The 20910-nt window shown below is 43.0% G+C and overlaps 1 protein-coding gene across 2 annotated transcripts in view; it reads right to left on the reverse strand.

The window, feature by feature from the left end:
• LOC110985368 (uncharacterized) overlaps positions 1–20910 on the reverse strand; it is a 79752-nt gene that overhangs the window by 50488 nt on the left and 8354 nt on the right. For both annotated transcript variants that reach the window (XM_087146079.1, XM_087146080.1), the window contains 16 exons: positions 20397–20510; positions 19720–19827; positions 19298–19422; positions 18550–18709; positions 17881–17954; positions 16424–16681; positions 14726–14876; positions 8818–13589; positions 7534–7687; positions 6367–6650; positions 5505–5655; positions 4764–4808; positions 3521–3825; positions 2555–2708; positions 1975–2154; positions 1381–1519 (listed from right to left, as the gene is read on the reverse strand). In XM_087146079.1, coding sequence (XP_087002205.1) covers positions 1381–1519; positions 1975–2154; positions 2555–2708; positions 3521–3825; positions 4764–4808; positions 5505–5655; positions 6367–6650; positions 7534–7687; positions 8818–13589; positions 14726–14876; positions 16424–16681; positions 17881–17954; positions 18550–18709; positions 19298–19422; positions 19720–19827; positions 20397–20510 — 7174 coding nt within the window. The remainder of the gene's footprint in view (positions 1–1380; positions 1520–1974; positions 2155–2554; positions 2709–3520; positions 3826–4763; positions 4809–5504; positions 5656–6366; positions 6651–7533; positions 7688–8817; positions 13590–14725; positions 14877–16423; positions 16682–17880; positions 17955–18549; positions 18710–19297; positions 19423–19719; positions 19828–20396; positions 20511–20910) is intronic.

Here is a 20910-nt window from a genome sequence, read left to right on the forward strand (position 1 = left end):
GACCAAGACTGACACCAAAATTTAGACCTTGACACCGGTACTCAAGTCCATCACAAGTCATTCAATCTTAAGCCAATTCACAAGCTATTCAAATGAACTGGAAAAAAATTCTTTCGTCAGTGGTCACCATGTTACTTATGAATGGCCTTGTGAAGGGACTTGTGACTGGATTTAATGAGAAGGGACACGTGAGAGGACTTGTGATGGACTCGAATACAACACTGCTTGACACTGATACTGACTTTAACCCTGCAATAGAAAACCAAAACCCAGGTTGGCAACCCACCCGGAGGTGAAGTGCACCCCCAATCGGCAAAAAGAAAGACAAGTGATTACATGCTGGTTCTTGCACCCATTCTGCATGTACACAAAGACCATACATGCTGGAATAAATTAGTTCCGCGCACTCAGCGAGCTCCACGTCAAACGCGCACATAGTTGCACGCCTCATGGCGCGCTTATGCGGTCAGTACCAAAAATCATGCCCTCTTTTGTTCCACTAAGAGCGGATTTATGACTTCATTTTTAATACTAGGCCCTTGAGATATAGGTGTACACCCATAAAGACATAGATCCGAAATATAATTAACTCTAAGCTTGCTCAAGCATTTTGGGTACAGTGGCTTCACACAATCAAAACACGTACAAAGGAACGCATGTAATTGCCCTGGCTGTACATGTAGGTGTTCCTGAGGATGTGTGGCAAAGCCTGCTCTCAAGTCTAAGGCCTTGAGATCGTCCCTCGGGCCATTTCCCCAAACTTTGAAGTTATGAAATAATAGTGCGCCATAAACTGAGGCATTTCTATAGCAACACCTTGCATTTACTAAGGATTTCAGCCTTTACACTTATTTATCCTGAACGAGTCAGTAATTACATGTACATCCTGACTAAAGTCTGAGCCTGGGAGCCAAAACTATGGAGTTTGTTTACAGTGGTGCTGTAAGGAGATCAGTGAGAAAAGATCACTACAACCTGGCAAGGTCACCACATGCAAATGAACAAAGATTTCTCGCACCAGGAAATCCCCTAGAGTGTGTGACATATGCTGCACAGACAGCAGTGTTGCCGCAAAGCATTCAAGTTTCCAGAATAGACACCATTGTGATTGTTACAGAAAGAAGGAAACCCTCACGGGCTGTTCTGTGGCCAACTACAGTTAACTATATTTTTACCAACATCACTCAAACGATGGATCGCATGGACCATCTTGTCGACTTTTGGAACCAGGTCACACTGCTGGTTATTGACAGCTGATTCAGTTTGAAATATGGACATTGTGGGAACCAAAAAAGCCATGGGGAGAATTTTTTATTCTAACAACTTGGTGAAAAAAGAATACAGGCACCCTATCTAAAAGAAACACTTTGGAATACTTACTGCAGGAAGGCACAGTTCTTGCTTTCATCCAGGTCTGGTTTCTCACCCCCTATCCAGTTTGTGTAGTCCAGAGAGGTATCGTCACTGCACAGCCAGGTGCCCTCCAGTTTTTTGTCAGTTACACCAATCCACCAGTCAGCTGCACGTAAGGAAGAAATTATATCATTTGGCTTCTTACGGTTCTACATTCAAAAATAGTGTTTAATAATATTAGCTCCATATCTACTGCTCCATTAACAATATCTTCCAGTCGCTTCAGCTTTTTAATGGTCACGGACACAAATAGCAGTACCCAACAGTTATCTAACCCCTCCCCCAAAAGTGCAACCCATACTGAGCCTAAGTGCTGTTCCTGTGCATTTGAAAAAGAAAAACTTTTATGGTTGAGCCGCTCACTTTAACTGGACCATCTACGAGAAATCCCTATTCCCTAGCTGCTTGTGTTTATTGCTGCTGAACAAGTGGCCATAACCTCCAAGCGCACCAGTGTGAATCTGAGGCTACACCCAATGTGTCTCAGAGTTTAGTCAGAGTCGGTGAGAAAATTGCTGACTGAGATGCACTGTGACTTTGTTGTGATAACATTTCCCTCACCTTTGAAGCCGCTCTTAATAATGCTCTGGACAATTGTATCCTGGACACTAGCATCAGTGATTTTGGCAAGTTGGCCATTGTCTTTGCTGCAGTATGCTTGGGCATCTTCCCACGATGCATCGGTCTTCCAGAGAAGGTAATACAGAGTCAAACGACGCCCTCCTTTGGGTTTTCTTCTCTCTACAATTGGAAAATAATAATCACAAAACCCAAAAACGAGATAAGATGTTAAGGAATTACATTGTACAACATGAGACAAAACAAAGCAAGGTTAGAGGAGATATTGTATTACCTTAGCCAAGCAACCAGATAAAATGCCAAGAGTGAGACAAGTTGAGAACATAGCAAGTGAAGACAATGAGACATGGCAAATGTATTGCACAAGCTGGGCAACAGTGGCCTGCGCTTGCTACAAGACAAAAAGGGATGAGATGGGACAAGACAAGAACAAGAACGTGCACGGCAACACAGACAAATTACGACAAACAGAAAACTGTTTCAAGACTACACAACAGAGGATAGCACACAACAACCATCCAGCAAATGACAACTCGAGGCGATACATCCAGGCGATACTTACTCTCCTTGTAGTAGCCCCACAGCTGCATTCTGATTGCTGCAAATTTCTCCCACGACACCGGATAGAACTTCAGTTGGGAGACATTAACATCCTCGGGAAAGTTGAAACTTGTCTTCTTATAGGCTCTGTCCACAACCGGGTCGAAGGCTAATATCTGAAGCATCAAGGAAAAAAAACTGGTAAATTAATAAAGTACTCATACAGGTCTGTGTTCAATATGACAATATGAGGCAAAATTGTTTATACAGTAAATGATATGCATACATAATTAATGCAATCAGTGAGCAAGGGTGAATCTAATGGAGGAAGGATCCCAAAGGGGAACATGCCCCCCCTCCTTGGGGCAAAATTTTAGTTTTTACAAAACATTGCGAGAAAGGCAATTTTCCTCAGACCACTTCATTTCTGTTCCTTCCAAAAGCATGTTAGAAGCCCCCCAAATTTTCCCATTAAAGGATACATAAACAAATTCCCTAAAAAATTTGTGGCCTCTCAAGAATTCGTTCCCAACCCCCAAAAATATTGTTATGGATCTGCCCTTATTGGTGCGCGACTGCACCCTAAGTGGTAGAACGATGAATCTTCATTGCCGTAAAAAGCATTTGACAGTCACTGCCAATGTTCAAATCACCAAGTACACTCTGCTTTCATGAAAATGCCATGAGTCTGTGCACATTCCGTTGCAAACCAGTGAACACATGCAATTTACCCTTTACTCTGGCTTCTGACGTGGCCAAACAGCATCATGCACAAAGAGTATTTAGCTACTTGACGGCCTTGTCTTCTCTGATTACTGGAACACATTTAATACCCAAGCATCTGCATATCGGGCAGCTATTCAGGGAAGACTCTGGTAAAGAAATGGCCAGACTACAATCTCTAGAATACCACAGGCATTGGGTTCCATGCTCCGGAAAATAAGGCCCCATCACTTCACAACTGTGCAACGGAAGGGCATACACTTACATTGGAGCCGTCCTCTAAGGTGTAGTCACCCCAGGATTCGTCGTCACCGCCACCCATGAGCTGCAGCCGGAACTCTTTGATCCATCCCTCGCCTCCCAGCTTCGGGATCTTCTTGCCCCGTGCCTGGATGGAGGTCAGGATGACCTCCTGGTCAAAGGTCACCATCAGAAAGGGGTCGAGGTCCTTGGGGTCAGGCACCCACAGGCTGGTGCTGGATGTTGTGGGGTTGTAGTCCTTGTAAATGCTGGACGGCGCAAAGGTCAGGCGCACAGGGCTCAGGCGTCTTGGGGCCTTCTTGGGTTTGCCTACAGGGAGGAAGAAGACGACTCAATTTTAGGCCTTCTTTTGACTGCCTTTGTAGCCACAACACCCATTTGTAGCATTATCACTCACACTCACGGAGCAATTCTGTAAAAACCAGTGAACTTAACCACAGGCTTGAAGCATAATTATAAGTTCCATTTATTCCGTTATTTTCTAAAGAGGCTCTGCGTGATAGCCATCTTGAAGGGTAGTTGTTTTGTTCCACATAGAAACATTCCTTGTGCCTACCCTGTGGAACAAAAGCACTGGCCTGCAACTCCTAATGAAGTTTCATTCTTGATAAAACAAATTTTACATCTGCCGCCAACATTGTGTACTCTTGCCATTTTAAATTTTCAAATCCTGAAGCCACAATTTGAACAGCTTTTTAGCACGTGCACACGCATAAAAATATATATTACAAACTTAAATAACTGGCCCATAATGGAAATACATTCAATGTAAATGTACATAGATTTTCCAGTGCCATACAACTTAAAGCTCACAAGTAGTGGGCTATGTCATCACATTTAAAATTAGTGAAAATAAAAAAGATTGATTGTTCTTTATAAATAACAAACAACATTTTGGTACACCATTTTGCATTAATTTTGTATTCCATACCAGTTCACCCCCAAACTGGAAAACCCATTCAGGGCACAGCATCATTTTGCACAGTGTTGCAATTCCCAGAATCAGCACACAGAGGCCACAGAAGCCACTGTGGGGGCCATCTTACAATGTTAATCACAATGCTAACACAATGGAGGCTACCACTGTTAATAACTAACCAGTTACAGTGGCATACAAGCCAATGATCATCTCTGCATTTAGCACGGTAAGATGGCGGTATGCACTTTTTGGAGTTGTACAATAGTCACTTCAAGAGAAATCTGTTGGCAGCAAGTATGCTCAGTGCCCTACCTGCCACAACCCTCACCTTTGTCTTTTTGTGGTTTTCCTTCATCTCTTTGTGGTGTCTCCCCTGCAGAGAATACCACAAATGAGTTTGGGGTAAAGTCAAGGTGTCCACGCATATGCAAAACGCTAACAAATAAATTGGCTGGAGTGGAATTCGAACCTATTATTTCCAGAATACCGTACCAGTGCTCCACCAAATGCTACCCAGCCATGTGGGCAATTTTTCCCATCTTCTGACATCTTCGCTTATCTTGTAATTCGAACGTAATTTTTGTCATCATTTTGTGAGATGATTTCAGAATTTCAGTGCCTGCACTTTTTTAAATGCTCGAAATATATCCTGAAAATTTTATAAAAGTTTAATTTTTTTAGTATTAAACTCCAAACACTGTCCTATTTTCTTGCAATTTCCAAAATCCATGCCCCCAATAAATATATGAATTAAAAATTACACAATAATAAAGTTCAACACTGACTTCTTGAAAGTAAATCCAAACCCAAAGAATTTTCTGGTGAAAATAAAAAAAAAACTCTCAAACATGTACAAGTTTCCCTATTTGTTCCACAGAGGATGTGTATACTTGTTTAAGAATTCTTTGGGGATTTCAGCAGATGACATATTAATGCGTCGTGCTTGGTTGGGTCAAAGCAAATTGCAAGGTTACAGAATTTGTGGGTGAACGAAAATGTTCCCTGCAGCCTTTTTCTGGTAAGAAAATCCAATGTTAAGTGTACATATAAAGGCATCAGATCCACTTACTTGGTTTCCTCCCAATCAGGTTCAGCGTGAATCCAATCCGGTTCCTCCACTCCAGGGGGACTATGCGCAGGTCCTTGGCTATGATTGGCTGGCGTAGCCTGAATGTTTGGACACCTTCTTTGCTCCCTCTGGCATCTTTCACATTGAACACCTACAAGACAAAATTCAAACACGGTCAGGCAGGACTAACAAATTTGAGCCAAACTTGTGAAAAGGAAGGAATTCCCAATATAACCATTGAGCTGTGCCAGTAATTGGACTACATGTAATTAGATAATTGATTGGTTATTGAACATTGGAATATATATTTTTGAAAGTCAATGAAATTTTAATTTTAAAAAAATGGGTACGAGGTGTTACGAGTAAACATAATAGCAAATGATACACATGCCCAATGATAAGGCCCAAAATTACTTTTCTGTAAAGTTTCTTCTTTTATCGCATTTGATGGTGTGTGATCTTGCTGGGACTCACAACTGTTTCTGACAATTATTTTGGGAGAAAATGAATGCTCCTTTTGGGCTGCCTTTTTTGGGGTCAACTTGTAGACTGACAAGGATAGCCTGTAAACTCCTTGTTATTCTGCTATCACATCAAAAGCGGCCCATCAAGAAATAACCCTGGTATGATTTTGGTTTCCGTGACTTTTCCAGGACATTTTCCTCTGACAACAGGATTCCAGGACACCTTACCCTTTCCCAATTTTCAATGCCTTTTCCTGCCTGTCGGGGACAACTTCTTGCCTGTCGGGGACAACCCCATTTTTTCCATGCTAAAGTACATGACTGTATACCCTAGAATCAAAAATTCCACGAAGCAGGCCGGATGCCTATGAAATATCAGTATTTAATTTAATACTCACATCCTTGCCACTAGGGAACTTATACAGAGTAAGTTCAGTTTCCTTTGGGGACCTGTAGAAAATCTTGAACTTCGTCACCATGGCAACCTTCCCTTTTTCCAGCGGGAGAGGAGTCACCTGGACCTTCTTGATCTCCTTCGGGGAGTCGAAGGTAACCTGCAGGAACTGCTTCTTGTCGCTGATGGCTGCCAGCCACGCCCCGTTGCCCGATGTCGGATTGTAACCGGGGACATAGGAAGATGAGCGGATGTTTGAGATAAAGTTCCCGAGGGTGAATGTTCGAGCTGTGAAGGTGAGGAGAAATCAGCAGGTAATGCGCAGGACTAGCACTAATTGTACAAACTCACATCTTTTGCTCTGGGCAGGTGCTCTGAAGGCAACAATGAGTCTTTGTGATAGGGTTGCGCATTATTGTAATTATTCAAATATTCAATACATTATAACATATGTGAATATTTATTTTCAAAACTGAATATTCAAATTGACATTCCATGATAGAGAAAGGGGGAAAAATTGATTACTTTTATACAACATTACATACTAAAAGCACATTTCGAAGTGCTGTGAGTAAACTTTAGGTTGTAGAAGGCATATGTCTAACAGTGAGGCCCAAAACTTACTTTCCAAAGAGTTTTCTTTTAACGTTTTGTAAAACATGCATATTTTGCTTCTGCTTCTTTGGGAATTTGATTAATGAATGGCCGAACATTTGAATATTTAATGGGGTTTTTAGTGACTCAGCATTACTTTGCAACTCCCAAGTGGCAAAATGGCACATGCAAGACTTGCTTGCTTGACATGCTTGGTGACATTCAGAACCTGTTGCTCAGCAAATTTGCATGTTCAGTAGAACTCAAATGCATGACATGTTTCTGCTAAACAAATACATGAAGTTGTTGCCTTCTCAGTAATTCCACAAAAGCCAAATGTACACACTATTATAACCAGCAAGCCTTTTCTGTTTAAGAAAACATTTTCTTCGTTGTTTCACTGTACATCTGGGTTTTTTACGTTACTTCCTGTATTTAAAGACTGCAAAATTGACCAAAAAAAGCCTAAAATTACAACGACATATGACAAACACTGCTGCCATTTTGTGGCACTTCCAAACCAGCTCGTATCTGCCAAAAACTACATGTAGGAAATATCAAATTTGATAAATCTTACGTTCAGTTTCTTGTCCCAAAACGACAATCTTCATGCCAATTTGGCCCTTCCACTTCCGAGGCAGGAGGCGTATCCTCTGCGTCCGAATAGTGAATGGCAGCTTGAAAATCAATTTCCCATTTGGTCCTTCTTCAGCATCGTCCAATGTGAAAATCTGTTGTTTTTGATGGGAAGTGGACATAAAAGGAAATGGGCTACAATGATTTGTTTAATTAATAGCGGGATTGCGCCTGCTGAGTCACGTGACCTATAGTGGGCACCAAACCTCAACAAACATGGCGTCCCCCCACAGCAACGTGTATTTTAAGAGTTGTTTACTAAAAATAAAGCTGATTTTCAGTATGGTAACCATCTGTCATCTGTCATTTGATATGTATATGACACAGTTTTCAATGGGAGGATGCAATGTTTGTATGTTTGATACCCACTACAGGTGACGTAACTTTTTGGGAGCAGTTGGTCTGTCACTCTGTTAAATGTGCCTTACGAAAGACATATTCACATCTCAGTACACTGCTCCAGCCTAAATAGGGTCTGTCAAGGGGTGCAGGGGGTAAAATACACGAACATTCTTTCAGGGAACTGCATGCATTCCTGGGTGCAGGGGGTAAAATACCTTCTTTAGGAGAACTACATTTATTACGTTGATCACCAGGCAAACCAGGAGAATGGAATGGGGATAAGCACACCCCCCCCCACTTATTATTCTGTGCTCCCAATACATGTTTATGGCTGATCCTTTTGAAATTTGACTCTTTAATAATTACCGTACACATTAATTAATTTTGGAGTGCAGTAATGAGAACTATTTTACCACGACTAATGTCTTATACTGTTGTGTATACTGCATGAAACACAATAAAAATAAAATATCAGGGGAAATAATGTAAATCGAGAACTTTAACCACAGCAATATGTTCCCAAACCTATGGAGGGGTAGCAACATGCACAAATGAAAACAGCTTTGTATCAAGAAAAAAATTAACATAAAGAACTGTACTGGTGATCTGAACTTTCAAAGGCAATTGTTCTTCATTCTATATTCAATCCCTTCATTGCAATGTGAGCATTCCTCACATAACCATCACTAAGTAGGTACACTGTAAGCCTCAGTTTTGTGCTGATTCAAATGAAACTGCTATCCTGCGCATGTCAGTACTGTTCACAAATCACTCTGCAGGGGTCCTAAAGAGTTCAGACTCAATTTCCATAAAAATACGTCCAAATCAAGAGTCCACAACCTCACCAGTATGTGTGGTAACCCTATAAGAAAATTAGCCCTACCTTTCTACCATCAGGCATGGAGACTGGAAGAAATTCTCCAGATCCATCCTGCTGGTACAGCAATTCCAGGGCCGTCACTATTGCCTCCCCCTCATCGGTCAGCACCGGGGCAATGGTCAGGTCACTGATATCCACGGGATCCTCAAAGGTCATGTCCAAAAACTGGTTGTCATCCTCGGTGGCTGCCACCCAGGAGCCGTCGCCGCTGGCTGGGTTGTAGCCAGGCTTGAAGGAGGAGATCTCGACAGTGTCAATGATGGTAGCCAGGGGCTTGGGTAGTTGGTCTTTGGCTTTGTCTTGGCCCTTGTCCTTGCCTAAAGCTGGAATTCCAATTCCCTCATCATCAGCTGGTTTCCTGGCTACTTCACTTCCCACTGGTGAGGTAATGACAACAGCTTCAACAGGCTCAGCAGTTGTTACAAGAGCGGGTACAGTCACAGCTTGATTTGGCTCTTCAGTTGCAGGTTCCTCTACCTCTGTTCCCTTCTTCTTTCCCTTCCGTTTTGGCTTATCCTTTCCTTTTTGTCCTCCCTTATCCTTTGCTCTATTCTTGTCCTTTCCTTTTCTCTTCTTTTTGCCTTTACGCTTGGGTTTATCTTGCTGCTCATCAGCTCCAGGTTTCCCTTGATCCACTTCTTCTTCCATTCCAGGTGTGGTTGAGGCAACAGCTTTAACAGGCTCGGCAGTTGTTACAAGAGCAGGTACAGTCAGAGCTTGATTTGGCTCTTCAGTTGCAGGTTCCTCGACTTCTGTTCCCTTCTTCTTTCCCTTCCTCTTTGGCTTATCCTTGCCTTTTCGACTACCTTTATCCTTTGCTCTATATTTGTCCTTTCCTTTTCTCTTCTTCTTGCCTGTACGCTTGGGTTTATCTTGCTGCTCATCGGCTCCAGGTTTCCCTTGATCTTCTTCTTCTTCAATTCCAGGTGTTGTTGAGGCAACAGCTTCAAAAGACTCAGCAGTTGTTACAAGAGCGGGTACAGTCACAGCTTGATTTGGCTCTTCAGTTGCAGGTTCCTCTACCTCTGTTCCCTTCCTTTTCGGCTTATCCTTGCCTTTTCGACTTCCTTTATCCTTTGCTCTATTCTTGTCCTTTCCTTTTCTCTTCTTCTTGCCTTTACGGTTGGGTTTATCTTGCTGCTCATCAGCTCCAGGTTTCCTTTGATCCACTTCTTCTTCCATTCCAGGTGTGGTTGAGGCAACAGCTTCAACAAGCTCGGCAGTTGTTACAAGACCGGGTTCAGTTGGAGCTTGATTTGGCTCTTCAGTTGCAAGTTCCTCGACTTCTGTTCCCTTCCTCTTTCCCTTCCTTTTCGGCTTATCCTTGCCTTTTCGACTTCCTTTATCCTTTGCTCTATTCTTGTCCTTTCCTTTTCTCTTCTTCTTGCCTTTACGCTTGGGTTTATCTTGCTGCTCATCAGCTCCAGGTTTCCTTTGATCCACTTCTTCTTCCATTCCAGGTGTGGTTGAGGCAACAGCTTCAACAAGCTCGGCAGTTGTTACAAGACCAGGTTCAGTTGGAGCTTGATTTGGCTCTTCAGTTGCAAGTTCCTCGACTTCTGTTCCCTTCCTCTTTCCCTTCCTTTTCGGCTTATCCTTGCCTTTTCGACTTCCTTTATCCTTTGCTCTATTCTTGTCCTTTCCTTTTCTCTTCTTTTTGCCTTTACGCTTGGGTTTATCTTGCTGCTCATCAGCTCCAGGTTTCCGTTGATCCACTTCTTCTTCCATTCCAGGTGTGGTTGAGGCAACAGCTTCAACAAGCTCGGCAGTTGTTACAAGACCGGGTTCAGTTGGAGCTTGATTTGGCTCTTCCGTCGCAGGTTCCTCGACTTCTGTTCCCTTCTTCTTTCCCTTCCTTTTTGGCTTATCTTTGCCTTTTCGACTTCCTTTATCCTTTGCTCTATTCTTGTCCTTTCCTTTTCTCTTCTTCTTGCCTTTACGCTTGGGTTTATCTTGCTGCTCATCAGCTCCAGGTTTCCTTTGATCCACTTCTTCTTCCATTCCAGGTGTTGTTGAGGCAACAGCTTCAAAAGACTCAGCAGTTGTTACAAGAGCGGGTACAGTCACAGCTTGATTTGGCTCTTCAGTTGCAGGTTCCTCTACCTCTGTTCCCTTCCTTTTTGGCTTATCCTTGCCTTTTCGACTTCCTTTATCCTTTGCTCTATTCTTGTCCTTTCCTTTTCTCTTCTTCTTGCCTTTACGCTTGGGTTTATCTTGCTGCTCATCAGCTCCAGGTTTCCTTTGATCCACTTCTTCTTCCATTCCAGGTGTGGTTGAGGCAACAGCTTCAACAAGCTCGGCAGTTGTTACAAGACCGGGTTCAGTTGGAGCTTGATTTGGCTCTTCAGTTGCAAGTTCCTCGACTTCTGTTCCCTTCCTCTTTCCCTTCCTTTTCGGCTTATCCTTGCCTTTTCGACTTCCTTTATCCTTTGCTCTATTCTTGTCCTTTCCTTTTCTCTTCTTTTTGCCTTTACGCTTGGGTTTATCTTGCTGCTCATCAGCTCCAGGTTTCCGTTGATCCACTTCTTCTTCCATTCCAGGTGTGGTTGAGGCAACAGCTTCAACAAGCTCGGCAGTTGTTACAAGACCGGGTTCAGTTGGAGCTTGATTTGGCTCTTCCGTCGCAGGTTCCTCGACTTCTGTTCCCTTCTTCTTTCCCTTCCTTTTGGGCTTATCTTTGCCTTTTCGACTTCCTTTATCCTTTGCTCTATTCTTGTCCTTTTCTTTTCTCTTCTTCTTGCCTTTACGCTTGGGTTTATCTTGCTGCTCATCAGCTCCAGGTTTCCCTTGATCCACTTCTTCTTCCATTCCAGGTGTTGTTGAGGCAACAGCTTCAAAAGACTCAGCAGTTGTTACAAGACCGGGTAAAGTCACAGCTTGATTTGGCTCTTCAGTTGCAGTTTCCTCTACCTCTTTTCCCTTCCTCTTTCCCTTCCTTTTTGGCTTATCCTTTCCTTTTCGTCTTCCCTTATCCTTTGCTTTATTCTTGTCCTTTCCTTTTCTTTTCCTGCCTTTACGCTTGGGTTTATCTTGCTGCTCATCAGCTCCAGGTTTCCCTTGATCCACTTCTTCTTCCATTTCAGGTGTGGTTGAGGCAACAGCTTTAACAGGCTCGGCAGTTGTTACAAGACCGGGTTCAGTTGGAGCTTGATTTGGCTCTTCAGTTGCAGGTTCCTCTACCTCTGTTCCCTTCCTCTTTCCCTTCCTTTTCGGCTTATCCTTGCCTTTTCGACTTCCTTTATCCTTTGCTCTATTCTTGTCCTTTCCTTTTCTCTTCTTCTTGCCTTTACGCTTGGGTTTATCTTGCTGCTCATTGGCTCCAGGTTTCCCCTCATCTTCTTCTTCTTCAATTCCAGGTGTTGTTGAGGCAACAGCTTCAAAAGACTCAGCAGTTGTTACAAGAGCGGGTACAGTCAGAGCTTGATTTGGCTCTTCAGTTGCAGGTTCCTCTACCTCTGTTCCCTTCCTCTTTCCCTTCCTTTTCGGCTTATCCTTTCCTTTTCGTTCTCCCTTATCCTTTGCTCTATTCTTGTCCTTTCCTTTTCTCTTCTTCTTGCCTTTACGCTTGGGTTTATCTTGCTGCTCATCAGCTCCAGGTTTCCCCTCATCTACTTCCTCTTCCATTCCAGGTGTGGTTGGTCCAACAGCAGGAGTGACTGGAGCTTGATTTGGGGCTTCAGTTGAGGATTCTCCAATTTCTGTTTCTTTTTCCTTTCCCTTCCTATTACGTTTGTCCTTGCCACGTTGCCTTCCCCTATCCCTTGTTTTATCCCTTCCCTGTGTCTTCTTTTGGCCCTTTGGTTGGGATTTGCCTTGCTGCTCACCTGATGTAGGTTTGCCTGCATCCTCATCTCCTGGCGTAGTCAAAACAATATCTTGTGTTGGTTGTTCTGATGTTACTTCAACAGGCATGGCAGTGACTTGATTTGATTCATAAGAAGAGGGTTCCTCTGAAATCTTGGTCTCTGCATCATTTTTTACAGTAGTCACCACAGGAGCAGATTTTGGAGCTGGGGTGGGGATGGGATTGTCGGCTGCTGGCTTTTGAGTGGCTGCTCCCAGATCTGTTCCAACAGACTGGGGGGTAGTTGGCTCCAGCTCTTTATCTGGGACAAGTGGTGTAGTCTGGACAGTAGGAATTCCCAGCTCAGTTTCACTTTCTGCAGTTGTAACTGCTGGTTCAACTGCTGATGCTGGCTTAGCAGTGGTAGAAGCCTCCACAACAACTGTGCGGGTAACCAGGCTGGAATCTGCGACCGGTGCAAGGACTGTTGTTTTGTCTTCTGGCATCTCAGTCTCAGCTTCCATTTGAAGAGTTGTCACAGCTGGAGCAGCTTTTGGTGCTAGGGTGGGAATAGGAATATCAGCTGCTGGCTTCCCAGTAGCTACCCCTAGATCTGCTCCAGCAGGCTTTGAGGTGGATGCCTCGGGCTCTTCAACAGGAACAAGCAGCGTTGTCCGGACAGTGGGGAATTCCAACCCAGATTCACCTCCAGAAGTAGTCACTTCTGGCACCTCTGGTTCAAAGGGAAGGGCTGGCTTGGTTGTGGGCGCTTGGTTAGCTGGGGATACTGGAGTTGAAGGCTTTCCTTTCTCACTACCCTCACCTTGGTCAGCAACAGGAGGCAAAGGTTTTGCTGGAGGTGGAGTGGGCTTGTCTGGTCTGACCGGCAAGAGGTTGGGCTTATCAGCTGAGGGTTTGCCCAAATCTGTCCCTTGGTCTGCAGTGGTTTCTCCACCAGACGGCTCTGTTGTAGGAACCATTTCAGCAGGCTCTAAATTGAGAAGGTCAAAATCAAAGGTTTTAATCAAGGGAAGCAAACTCGCTTGAACCATAATGCACACAGAGTCATTTGAAATGTCTCATTTTGCATGCCTCTTCAAGAACCCTGAGGTAAAGGCTTCACAGGCAAGCAAGTACACTTCTAAGGGACTGACAATGAAAAGAAGTCATCAACAGATAAAAAATTCAAAACGATTACTGTTTTCTTAAATGAAGGCTATGCAAATGAGGTAAAAATGAAGATATACAACAGATAAAACAGCAGGATTTCACTCACAAGAAAGAAGTTTTAATCTGTAAGTGCCATAGTTTCAAAGACCTCAAGTTTGTAACATGGCTAACCTCCAAAGTTTCTTAAAGGAAATACACAAAAATAAAGCTACATTTCAAATGTAGACGGTGAAATATAAAATCCATCAAGTGTGAACTGAAAGAGAGCAATTGGAAAATAAATGTTTCAATACAGCTGTCATTAAAACATGCAGACATTAACCTAGTGACTGGAGCAAAGGCTATGCCCACTCCATAGACCTTCATCGTGACACTAGCATGTTTGTCTTGTTCCCTGTAGGCCCGTTGACAAAGGTAATACAACTTCACTTTCAACTTTACTACACTTCCTTCCAACCTCAGTTTGGTTATGTTGCTCTGAATGGTAAAATGAGAAAGACGGCTACCTCATAATAAAGGTACATTTTCCACTATCTGATCTTGACAACTTAGTAACATTTCCTGGATTTGCACCGGGGAGATGTTAATTAATTTTTGATTTTAGCCCTGTCCAACATGTACTATAAAAAGTGAGTATACAGTGAGTAAGTATACAGTGTTATAATACACATTGGGCCGAGCAAAAATTTTAAAATTAATTAACATTTCCCCGGTGCAAGTCCATCCTTGGAAATAGTTGTTTGTGATACCCGCTGCTACATCTGACTTGGACCAGCCAACCGACACTGGCAAGCTCGGTGGTTGAGTGGTGGTTGAGACATCTGCAGTAGTAAGCAGGAGGTCGTGGGTTTGAGTCCCACCTGAGTACGCTTGTGTTTTTTTTTTCACAAGTCTTCGGGGCATACACTGAGTATACAGTGTTATAATACAGGGCAGAAAAATCCAAAATTAACTCACCAACATGTTGGACCCTATAACCAAGCAGCTCTACCCGCATGGCAACACAACGGTGCCAGGAGATGGGGATGATCTTGATGGCTCGGACACAGATCTGACTAGGAAGGAGGTGGCACACAATATCCGTCCCATCCATGTTGCTTTGGAACAACTGCAAAATAGAAGCAATTGCACGACTAAAGGTCAAGAGTGTCCCCAGCAATAGACCGATTGCATCCACTAAATCATGTGACCTACAGCGGGTATCAACCCCGTACCAACTTCTGTTTTGAGTGTTGTTTACAAACAACAAAGCCAACTTATGTTATATTACCTAGCACATCAGTAGTCTGAGTACGGTACCTACCGTCAGCTTTATTTTTGGTAAATGATAATTATGAAACACTTTGCTTTTGGTGGATGCCATATAGAGCATGTGATTTTAGCAGGCACAATCAGCCTGTTGTTAAGCAATGCTGGATTCTTGTTGAAACATTTTTCCCAGATGGGCCAACATCTTTGCACAGGTACTTTTTGACCGATGACAAAGAGCAGTATTTTCCCTTAACTTTTTTCTCACTTGCCAGCTAGACCGGCAGTGATGGCTTTTTACTTGTCCACCAGCATTTTCACTTGTCCACGTCTTCCCCCAAATTTTAACACATGTACATGTACCCCAGGCAAAATGTACATACATGTACAGTGCATGTTCATTCTATACTGTGTCCAGTACCCGTGAGGTGCATTCCATCAAATGGTTGTATCTCTGCGTGCAGGCTCATTAATATTTTGTGATCCCAAGGGGTGTTTACAATAAGACATGCCATAATCAGGACAGATCATACAAATATTTTTATAAATCCCTAATTTGGGACTGATAATTTCCAGTTCGGGGTAGTCAGAGCTGAGCGCATAGTTTTACTAGTATTGTGGAGGTATCTTAGGGGAGAGGCGATTAAAAAAATTTTTGTTGCTAACCCCCGTGAAATTGAAACGAACAGTGATTTTGGGCCACAATCTTGAATTTCCAGTGAAAAATCGGAGGCCAACCTCTTCCAAAGAGTCAACAGGTGGCGCTATTTTGGTCTGATTTTGAAATGTTTATGTTCTGTGGGCGCGTATTTGGTGTTGTGCAAGCTGTAGCACACGAACCAAACACGAAATCACAACCGTGACATCGCTAGAGTCACAACTACCAATCAGAAAAATCAGTATTGCATATTCATAGCAACGTAATGCGTATACATACACACTCGGCACGTAATATGCGCGGGATGCATATTCATGTCTTAAATGTACCTCTACGATGCAATGCATGAATGCACGTGCTGATTTAGATCTTGTATGCAGAACAAACATCAAGTCATAGCGTTGTCGAGACATACCGGCCACAGGCGGTAGTACAGTAAACGGCCCACAGTTAAGTGCGATCATTGTGTAAACAATGCAAGCATGTGCACACTGCACTGCACATGAATTTTGCTGGTTAATGCCTCGTACTGATGATAAAAAAGGTGTTATACTGGCATGTCATTTGCACCATTGTACTTGCACATTGGAGTACATCAGTTGGAACTCATTCAATTTATTTCATTATTTTCCACAAATGTTCGTATAAATTCAAAATGTCTGCACCAAGGAGGTATAACAACTTCTCCACACAGGGAATGAAGAATTTACACTTGTGTAAATTGATACAGGTGTATGTCACAGACAGACCTTGACGGTGCCATCCGCCGCTTTGTAGGGCAGGAACAGCTTCCCATCCACGCTAGTCTCCATGGTGAACTGGCTGACATAGGACTCCTCCGGCAACAAACTACCCTGCGTCAGCAGGCCCTCCACGTCTGTCAGTGCCAGCAGGTCGATCGTCAGGTGGTAGTGCTTCCCCCTTGCCAGGGAGCGGGTGGGTGCATGGCACTCGGCCACCCAAGCTTGGTTGTGCAGGTTGAGGCGGGCATTTTGAGGCTGGTAACCCTGGTGAGTTCGGGGTTCAGAGTTTTGAAAGCTGTGGTCAGGACTTTCCAATACACACAATCTTACCCATGGTTGTGTTACCTACCTAGGGTGCACATTCCTTTGTTTTCGTGTAATTAAAGAAACACGGCGAAAACACTCCTTTTTCTGGCACTATGAATACTCTTTTATGCTGGAATTTGGTATTTGTTTCCTTGACCTTGACCGTTCCTCTTCCTTCTGCTACGGATAACTAACCTAAAAATGCCTGTTAAACTCTAGAAAAAGGGTAACCTTATGTGGACCTGGTTTAGTTATCAATCTTGTGTGGACGTGGCTCAGAGCAGTCCACACAACATCATGTTCAAGGGTCCACATTAGATTATGTCACGGTTAAGGAGAGGGCTTGTGGTGGTACCATGTGGAAAGATGTTTTTTAGAGGATGTGGTTCCTGACAAGAACCGGTGAGTGTATACTTGACATTTTGACCGGTGTGCTCTGGTCCTCCTCAGGACTGGAGGGTTGCTGGTACACACACAATAATGATAGAAACTTTGAGGACGGGGTTAAATGATTTATGCTACATTCTCAAAACACAAAAACAGATCACATGAAACTTGCAAAAACCACACAGTGAACTGTAACAGGGTCTTTTGAAAATCATTCGTAATTACCTGGTAACTAAACTTGCACAATACCAAGAAAAATCAGGACGTAATGACTGGAGGGTTCAGGCACCTTATTGAATTATCTATTTAGTTTATGCGGAATATTTTCAAATTGGAAACATCACTCATTGTCGGGGGAAAAGATGACATTAAGTAAGAGCCCTTCAAAAAAAAGATTGTTGATGTGAGAAATACATACGCAACTTATACCCCGATTATGGGTCAGAGTTATTCTGGAAGGCAGTGATATTTGACTGTGAGCGTACAGATGACTCTTGAGCCCAAATCCGGTGCCAATTTGAGCTTTCCTCCACTCAAAAACACAAGGGCATTGTACCACGAAATTCCATATCATTTTAAATGTTTGAGTTCCAGGAGGTACAGCATCCATCACACAAAAATGTCAAACTTTATCACTGCAATCTCCAGTAAGATTCCTTCTGTGTTTCTAGAACCACGATGGAACACAAAATGCAACATTCCTATGAACCTCTTCAGGTTTTGTTCCTTGAGGGTAGCGGAGAGAGAAAAACAGAGCATGGCAGATGTACCTTCAAGTATATGCTTGCAGTTATCTGTGCTCCATTAATCTCCCCTGACTCCATTCCCAGGTAATGCACGCCCTCTGAAATAAAAATATTTTATTTCAATTGATATTTGAAATAAGGGCTGAGTACAATCCTAGAACAGCCTGAGATGAAGCTGTTACATCTCAACTTTGTCCACGACCCAACTTTGCCCAGTGTCTAGTTTGGGGGCAGGCCCTATTGCACCAATATAAACATGCCCAAATTTGGTTGGGGGAAATAAATATCACAAAATTATATTGAGGAAAATACAAGAGAAAAAGAACCACAGCATAGTGGAAACTGATACAGAGCAAAATTGGAGGTACATATGGAAGCAAGCCATCATGTTGCATGAAGCCCTTTGGAAATCTAGGATTTTGAAGGATCCAAGGCAAAACTTAAAAGGCATGGTCCTATCAAAATCTATGTATGGAATTCCTCTTCCTTTCTCCTGCTGACAGCTTGATTTCAGCCAAGAGAAACTTTTTGGGCGTGTGCTGAAAGATCCAAGGGAAAATTCAAAGCAAGATTCCTAAAAGAATAGTCTATGGGGTTGGGTTTAATTGAGAGTTATGAAAAGCTTTCTTTTTGAAATGAAAGTGCATTTTTTAAGAATGACAAAAAAAATGACGAGGAACTTCTTTTTTTGACCTTTGATCTGACAGGTGGGTCCAGGAACAGGCCTTGCGACCCCATACACTTTGACCTCTGATACTTGTAGATGGGTTAACTCATCAGGCTTGTCCGGATTCAGTTGAATGCTGACGTAACGGCCGACAGGCGGAACACCATCTATGCTCTGGCACTGAACCTGGAAGAATTAATATCAAACCAACTGTTACCGTGCGGTTCCACTAAAAAAAGGGTGAAACAAGTTCAGTTTAAGAAGTTGGAGCAAGGTTAAGTTCCGATGAATTAACGGTCTTTCCGCCACCAGCGCCTTCCTCTAATTCAAAAGTATAAATGAAGGAATCCTCTGTCACTCTGAGGATGTCTGGGAAATAGTAATCTTGGATCTTACTTCTACCCTTCTCATGTCGCCGAAGACATACAAGATCTCCTACTTTGAAAGTGTTAGGGTTTGCTCAATCTGCGGTCAAAGTGTTTCTTACTCTAACCCGTCTGGAATTTGTGAGGAACATCATAATTTGAATATCATGTCTCAGAGTTTGTAGAGTACTTGGCTACTGCAGTGTTTGTGTTAATCTTCGTATATTCATCAAAGTAATAGTTCACACACCTCTAAGACAAGTGAGTGTCTGTAAACGAGCCCTATTTCAACTGGACTTCGCTATATGCCTTGAAGGAAAAAAAAAATCTCTAGCACATGCACAGACGTACTCCTATGCCCTCATTGCCAGTCATCGATATATGCATGCACAGAAGGAAGAAGCTCTACCTGGACAGATTCTCCCGGTTCGACCTTCCTGCGGTATATGGCTGAGCAAGGAGGGTTGTTGTTGACGTCAGGGTTGTCACCAACACGGACCACAAAGTGGGTCAAGATCTTGGGCTCGGCGCACACTGCGTGAGAAAGAAGAGTCCCTCACAGATAGTTTCATTTAAAAAATAGATGTATAGACGGATGGTTTTGTTAATTGACCAGTTTTATAATTAAAAAGCCAAGAAAGTATTCCAGTCTTGCAAATGTTGCAGTAATTTTGAATTGGTCATGCCAAAAATTACACTGATCATGCCCAAACACTGGTAAGTTTTACAAGAGTTGAGCGATGCCGCCCTGAATATTTGACGTGAGATCAGAATAACTTTGACAATGTGCCACTTGCACGTAGCTCACTGTCAGTGGAACAATTATCTTACACATAATTCCAGGATTGTTGATGGCCACAAAGTAGATCTGGTAGTGGTCCTGGAGATCCACGGACCACCAGGGCTGAGTCTGGACTTTGGTGATGACAACACCCTCGTCTGTTGACCCAAACAAAACAAAAGGAAATTAGATGGACAAACCCTTGGAAAACACTGGCAAGCCCCATCCAAAAAACAAGCCATGTTGTTCTTATGCTTGAAATGGAATTCAAGATTACTGGCACAGGAGAGAGGCAGTTTTTAAAGCCACAAAATTGTTTGTCATAAGGAAGGGCTCAAGACCCTCAACAGTCAGGTACGTGCCGCTTTATTACGGCAAATATTTAAAGCCTCCTCTCAACTACAAGCCACTCAGAGCTGAAATGTCAGTCCGCTGCACAGAGGATCAAAATATGACTCTTGGAAAACTTTGGCTGGGACAATGTAATAAGCCACACTATTCCGGAGGCTGTCATGAATTATCAGGATTTCCGGAAATGGTAACCGAGTACTTTTTTAAATGAAGAATCATTGGTCTGAGGGAAGGGAGTGCACTCTTTCCTAGAAGATATGCCCCACCGGTAGTTAAGTCCCATTTTCAGGTGATCAGCATCCTGATCTCAAACATGAACTGCATGTACGGTATCTGCAGACAGGTTTAAAGATGAGGACGTTATGTGTAAACTAACCATCTTTGCCATCAACGGCACCGCTGGCTCCAAAGATGGGCTCAAACATACTAGACTGCTCGGCCGGCTTGTACAATGCAAGATTTTGGATCCCACCTCCTGTGCCCACCGGAACTGCTTGTTGAGAAGTAAATGTATAAATTCAATGACAGTGGCCACAAACTCACACACAAATAACAAGACCAAGTTTAGTATCCGAGTTTTTACAAAAAGAAAGAGTCAGGGCTTTCACATGTATTTCTTGTTGTTTATTCCCATGATGGCCACCATTCTTTTGTCAATTGCCAGGGACCACTGAATGCTTCCACTTAAAAATGTAAGTAACAAGTTGGACACCAAGTTTGCAGCAAGTCATTTCATGCAACCGAGTCCAACTCAAATCACAAGTCATTTGGTCCAACGCAGAGTACGTTACAAGTCCTTTTGTCCAAGTACATGTACTCGTCAAGTCGCACACTAGTTGTGAGTAAACAGTCACGAGTACGCAAGGCAGACCTGGCTAATAATTAGAAGT

This window comes from Acanthaster planci, linkage group LG14 (assembly GCF_054643075.1).
Source record: "Acanthaster planci isolate LZ-2023a linkage group LG14, COTS_SCS, whole genome shotgun sequence".
Taxonomy (NCBI): Eukaryota; Metazoa; Echinodermata; class Asteroidea; order Valvatida; family Acanthasteridae; genus Acanthaster; species Acanthaster planci.